The 6,747-nt window shown below is 43.8% G+C and overlaps 2 protein-coding genes across 2 annotated transcripts; one reads left to right on the forward strand and one right to left on the reverse strand.

Annotated features, from left to right (window-relative positions):
- Positions 1–2,418: 2,418 nt before the first annotated feature.
- CCR75_001022 (uncharacterized protein) lies at positions 2,419–2,977 on the reverse strand (the record flags this gene model as incomplete). The annotated part of the gene is made up of 2 exons (XM_067959127.1): positions 2,419–2,649; positions 2,765–2,977. The coding sequence occupies 2 exons, from the start codon at positions 2,975–2,977 to the stop codon at positions 2,419–2,421; spliced, it is 444 nt and encodes a 147-aa protein (XP_067821693.1).
- Positions 2,978–3,521: 544 nt separating this feature from the next.
- CCR75_001023 (uncharacterized protein) lies at positions 3,522–4,343 on the forward strand (the record flags this gene model as incomplete). The annotated part of the gene is made up of 3 exons (XM_067959128.1): positions 3,522–3,572; positions 3,715–3,860; positions 3,929–4,343. 3 exons carry the CDS (start codon positions 3,522–3,524, stop codon positions 4,143–4,145), a joined length of 414 nt encoding a protein of 137 aa, XP_067821694.1. The 3' UTR covers positions 4,146–4,343.
- Between the last annotated feature and the right edge of the window lie 2,404 nt (positions 4,344–6,747).

The following is a 6,747-nucleotide window of genomic DNA, read 5'->3' on the forward strand; positions in this document are numbered from 1 at the left end:
GTTGTACTAACGACCGTACCACAAGTGAGGCCATCGCACTCACTCGTAGTACATCCACACGCTTGTGGACGCTCCAAGACGTTCATCAGATGGCCATCTGATGAACAAGTGGCAGGCATCTTTACGGATCGATGCTGCCAGCTGATCCTTGGCTCGTATTTTCTGAGCCAAGGTAAACCTAGGATGACATCAAATTTGTCATCCAAATCCAGTACGATGAAATCATCATCATACTGTAAATCTCTTAACGTGTAGTGAAATTTCATTACGCGTTTTATTACTGTTATCGATGCGCCTGTCGCTAGACGCACCGTCATCCTCGTTGGAGGGATGTCGCGCTCAACGTATTTGAGCCTACGACCCTCTAGTGACTGGCGACGAATAAAGTTATTCGACGCTCCGCAGTCCACTAGGGCTCTAAGTGACAAATCATTTGTCACTTATAACTTTTAGGTGATGAGGGATACCTCATACCAGGTGAAGAGACACAAAACGATTGTGTGTCTGGAGCAACTTTAGTCAAGAGATTTGTAAATTCTCTTGAAATTGCTGGATCAGCAGGGCGTTGCACCCCTACTGACCCCGACCGTTTTTTGGCGGTCCGCCTCGCTGTTGCGATTTCGCGACAACGTCGGACCCGCGACCGTTGCCTTTTTTGGCTTACGGTCCAAAATTTACGTTGAGTACCTTTCGGTGCTGGGCGTGGGGCACTACACTCATGAGCGTAGTGTCCTAATTTTTGGCAGCGATGGCATTTCTGCTATCGCTTATTGCTCGAAAAGCGAGGCCTCTCGCTTTCGACGTAAGAAAGGTCCATGGGTTCTGGACCTCTAACTCGTGTCGTCTTGGAGGAAGATACGATGACGAACTAGCTTGAGCCTGTCTCAAGCTAAAGTCCTCCTGTTCCGCAACGGATATTGCTTCTTCAAGCGTATCCAATTCCAAGCGGAACAGGTGGGTCTTTACTGGACCATCCGTAAGACCTTACATGAACACCGTAATTAATGTGTGTTCATGTACTGTTTTTTTTTTGTAATACAACTCGCTAAGAGTCGTATGTGCTGGGCATATGCATAAACATCACGCTTGCCTTGCTTCAGTTTCAGAAGCTCTGAACGAGCTCTGATCTCAGCCCTAGGCGGTTCAAACGTCTGTTTGAGCCGGGCTTTAAAAGCCTCTAGCGGCCCAAAGACATATGGGTCGCGCAACTTAAGGCCCAATGCCCAAGTTTTGGCACGACCTGCCACCATTGATTGAGCGAATGCGACTTGCATGTGCTCGTCGACGATGTGACGTGCCCTCATGGCATCGTCCAATTTGACAAACCATCTTAAGAGGGAGTCTTTTTCGACCTTTCTTTACTAAAAGATGTCAATCTTTAGAGTTTCGGGACGACGCCTATGCGTCATCCCAGGTACAGGGGTCTGTACCTGTTGTAACCTCAACAGTTCTGCCTGTTGAGAGCCTTGCTAATTCAGCAAGGCTACCCTCTCCTTCATCTTGTCAAGTTCATGTTGTATGAACTCGGCGATGGCTGATAGAAGGGCATCTCTGTCCAAACCGGACAGCATGGCCAAGATGGCATCGTTCCCAACGGTCGAACTCATTCGTTCGACCGCACTCCTTTCTATGTCACTTAGAAAGAGTAGTTTTCACGCGAAACGTGATGCGTATTCCCACTATCATCTAACATGTCCATGTTAGATGAAGGAAATGTGGTCCTTGGACGGACTACAAAGTGATACCAGGTGTAACGGGGCACTACGACTTGTACTGCTTCAGTACAAGTCCACTGCTTCAGTTGCGAGTGGTGTCTTACGTTACTTCACGTACACTAGTACGTGCAGAGGAAGACTACTCTTTAATACAACTACCTTTAAGAGGGTAAAATGAAAACTGTATTTATATAATTAAGTTTCTCTTCTTTCTATCTGTTAATGCTAACTTAATTATGAACTAATACTAAACATGCAAATTTGAAAACTTATCTGTATCTATATCTTTGTTCACGTTCACAGCTGATTAGTCTGCGGGATAAATAGATATAACGGCTCATACCTATTTACGGATAAGATTTCCGAGCATTAGTATATAAAGTAATATTCTCCAAACATTCTCTACCTTTTATTAATCAACAACCTTGAATGTTAATTTCATGTAACGATACGCTTTTGCTGTAGAATTGCACATATTATCTTGTTCGTAAGGTAACAAGCTAGTAACAAAATACCACAAGGGGATAACATTGAAAAGTAGCATATTTCCTTAGAAGATCTTAGAACGTCAAATTTTCTTTAGAATCGTGATTAGTATCAGATCAACAGCTCAATGCGCATGCAGAGCCTTTTTATAGTAATCTTAAAAACGTTTTTGAAGTCAACTTAAAACTGCATTAATGTGAAACTTTGAATACCGCAATCAACTATGTAGCTCACCCATTTTAAAAGGACCTTTTGCATTTCGCGGGTGTTGACCAATGATGTCTAGCTTTGGGTCTTTGAAGTCAAAAGGCAAAGGGCAAGACATGGTTCGCCACGCAAATGCCAGTCCAATATCGGCATCTGATCGAACACAAAGGGGGTACGTAGTTACTGTCCGACCGACCTGAACACTAAATGCAACGCATTGGTCGTATTTGTCCAGCAACCGCTGCTGCCAAACGTATCCAATTACTTAGAAAGGACCAAGACCTGATAAGTGAAATGTACCCGATTTCTAATGTTGCTTTATTTACAATGTCATTTGCACGTTAGTGCAACAAAACATTCCTATTTGGTTCTTTATCACTTGCCATCCGGTGTTCCTGCAAGTAAAGGTCCAACTGCACTTCATTCAAAAGCTCCTTGAACGTTGAGCACTCGTACGTCAAGAAAAAGAACTCCAGCACGAATTCAATCCCGCATATGACCGCCAAACCCACGACCATGATCCATGACCACTTTAAAGCCACAATCGACAGCATGTGCATCCCAACCATTGCCACTTCCGAAAACGGGGAGGTGCTTTTGAAAAAGGTACCGCATCATATTATTGGAGTGCAGCGCTGCGGTCGAAAATGTCTTTTTTGCGATGGCTTTTGCTGCTATCTGCGCAATTATTGTCTTTCTCGCGGTATGATCCCCTTAATTGGCCAATAATTGCAAATACACTTCCTAATTGTATTATTGCTTGCTCGGTCGTAATTTCGAAAAAAACAACAGCTTGGAGTTGGGCTTCACAACGTATCGAGTCTTTTTAATTGCGCATAATAATGACAAGTTTTTACGCGGCGTCATGATATATTTTTATTCTCTACAAGTTGCAGTGTCAGCGCTTTGGTGACGGATTTTGCAACAACGCCGAGCGCGTCTTTTCTTGAGCGCTTTAGACAAGCAGCGAGGTTCTAATGTAGGCATTCTATGGACTATATATATCATGTACAAGATAAACCCACTACAGTCGTCGTGGCCTTGGTGGACAGCGGTATCTTTAAAGGTTATTCACGGACGCACAGGGCGAGTAGACGCTCTTGTCATATTATTATGGTGTTCGTGTCAAGTTTGTGCTTCAAAGCCAAGCAAGAAGCGCTTCTAGTGTGGATTTAAAGACGACCACAGTGGGTTACTCTTTAATGAACAGTCAAATTTTGACGATATTGCCTTTCGTTTCTTAGTGTGCATCACCTCACTTTTATGTAATGAACTCCAGCTTTGTTCATTTGCCAAGTTCTTGCAGCCTATGAACGCACCGAGCCGCAGCGACTCGTACCTGCTTCCTGAAGGAGCGCAGAAGGTGGCATACGAGAAGGATACTAAAATATCCAACGCTGGCAAGTTTACTATTTTACGCGAAGACCATACCGTGGGAAATCTTATCCGCATGTGCGTTGCTAACGTGACGATAGCAATCCTTCTCGCAATAAACTGCTGACTCGTCGACTTTCTCGTAGGCAGCTTCTGCGCGACCCTAACGTGACGTTTAGTGGCTATCGCCACCCTCATCCACTGATCCACGACATTGTCGTACGTGTACAGACTAATGACGCTTCGTCACCCGTTGAAGCACTGGCCAATTCCCTCGACGACCTTAGCACCGAGTTTGATGAGATTGCGCAGAAATTTCGCCGTCTGACCGGAAATACGAAGGACCACAGCTCGTTTAGTTAAATAGTTACGGTATTGATGCTAGGATAGCTCAAGTCGGCTTAACTTGTAGTCGGATAATTCGCAGTTGTTTTCATGATTTTTATTCATTTATAAAGGATCAAGTAGTCAACCTGCACAGTAGCTGACTGCATTATTAGAAACTAATATCCCACAGGCTTACCGTACTTTCCTCATAAGCACTAATTGTTTCGAATGAGGCTTCGGACCTCGGCTCTTACGATTGGTCGTAGGGTGCAGCTTTCCGATATGTTCTGCAATGAGGTATACTTAAGAAAGTAGAGGCATGAGCTCGTGCAAGACATGATTTTTCTTTTGCAAAGGGTAGTCTCTTGTGATTAAAGGTTGCTGGAGACAAATGTAGTGAAGGGTAGGAATGCTGTTACGCATGGATAACCGAGCACACCTTAGCAAGCAATATTATAGTTTGATGCTGCAAGATCAAAGAGCAGGTGTAGATGCTGAAATCGATAGTATTTGAGTGGCTTGCTGGACATAGCAATTTTTAAATTGCTGCGAATTTAATGTCATGAAGGCCTCTTTACGTCTCGCTATCTTTGTCGTGTCCAAGATCATAGTGCTTGAGTGTTTACAATCGGACTAATATTGTATTGTGGGCAAACTTCGGTTGGAGACCGTTGTTTACTATATGTTTAACGGTGTCCGTTACATAAGTATTATTTTCTATAAGAGGAATAACAATAATTAATTCCTAGAAGAGGAAATAAGCAAAGAAGTACAAAATTATTATCTTTGTTAATTTTGACTTAAATAGTTCCAAAATTTCCAAATTTGGTAGCATTGATGCAATAAGGCATCAGCTCTATTAATTGGTTAATTTAAGTCTAAATCGACTCCCGCCAATCGTTTCAAGACACGATTGTGCGGTGCGCAAGGAGGCGCCATACTTAGTTAGATATTTATAAAATAAATTCAGTAGTAGATAGAAGATCGTTACGTAGGAAAGTAATTATGTTGACACATTTTCACTTTTTTCTAATCCTTTTAATTACATTTGGTAGCTAAAGACCCTTAGCTATTTAGAAACCTTCCTCTAAACCCTTGTGTACGTGAAGAACTGAGCTGTAAAACCCATTAGTTCTATAGAATAAAGTGACTCCTTGAGTCTATAAGTCTTCTTCTGACTTAAGGAGCGAGGTAGCTCCGCTACAGTTGGTAGCACTAATAGTCAATTTACGCCTGATTCTCTAAGACTTATCCTCTTCGAGGTTGGAGCACTCCCCTGAATTTTCTAGGGCGCGACGTGTTCCTTATGACAAGCTTAGAACCTTGTTTGGGCCGGATCACATCGATCACATTATATCCCAGGGCCCAGACGTTCTGGAAGCCAGGCTGGAAGCCTTTATGCAAAGAGAGGCTTCCCTCATAAGGCAGACCCAAAACCACTTGGCGGCATCTATCTCAACTATGTAGCGGAGATACCTCACTCCTAAAGTCAGAGGAAGACTTTTAGACTCAGAGGGTCTCTTAGTTCTATCGAACTAATGGGTTTAACAATTCAGGCAGTCGTGCAAGCTATTAAAGCTTAATGGATCCTAGTTCAAGGGATTCAGGGGGCTCGTAGAACCAAGTGACAACTAGTGCCCGAGAATATGTACCTTAGAAAGGCTTCTCTCACAGATCAATGCACAAGCCTAGGGAGGCATGGAATTTTAGAAATTAGCTATTTTAAACAGGATAAAGGGTATTTTACCTATAAGGTAAAAGTTGTTCCTCATGATACGGATTTGAAGTATCGAATCCTCTAAGAAGCACACAATACTATCCTTGGTGGTTATCTCGGTAGAGAAAAGACCTACGGCTCCGTAAGCCAGATTTTTTTTGGGGGGGGGGCAAACTTTACAAATGCGTCAGCACATACGTTCACACATGCGAACTCGCCAACGGGTTGAACCCTCGGCGCATGCTGCTGCGCAACTGGCAAGTCTCCCCGTGCCCATAGGGTGTTGGGAGTCTATTAGTATGGATGTTGCTTTCGGTCTACCGAAAGATTTGGCCGGTAACTCTGGCATTGTAGTCTTTGTTGACCGATTGAGCAAAATGGCTCGCTTAGCGGCTGTGCCGGATACCATTGATGGTGAAGGCACAGCAAGGCTGTTCTTTGATCGCGTGTTTCGACAACACGATTAGCCAGTGGCAATAGTCTCTGATCGGGACCCCTGTTTTACGGGTTAATTCTGGAATTCGATTTTCCGAGAGCATGGCACCAGATTGGACATGTCCACCGCGGACCATCCGCAGACCGATGTTAAATTGAACGCGACAATTGCGTCACTGAAGACATTTTCCGCATTCTGTGAGCTCAGGCACCAACGCACTGGAGCGCAATGCTCCCAGTGGTATATTTGCTTTAAATAACGCTGTACATGCCTCTACAGGCTACGCTCCGATCTATGTCAACGGTCTCACCCACCCACGTGTTCTGTTAATAATTACAATGCGTGACTCAGGGTTTGGGGTGGAGAATTAGCCGAAAGGCTTGCTGATTCCAGCCCTGTTATCATTCGAAAGCAAGTAAGCGAGTTTCTTGCGACGCTATTTAGTTTAATAAGACATGTACGTGACACGATGGCTGATAGCCAAG

This window comes from Bremia lactucae, linkage group LG2, assembly GCF_004359215.1.
Source record: "Bremia lactucae strain SF5 linkage group LG2, whole genome shotgun sequence".
Taxonomy (NCBI): domain Eukaryota; phylum Oomycota; class Peronosporomycetes; order Peronosporales; family Peronosporaceae; genus Bremia; species Bremia lactucae.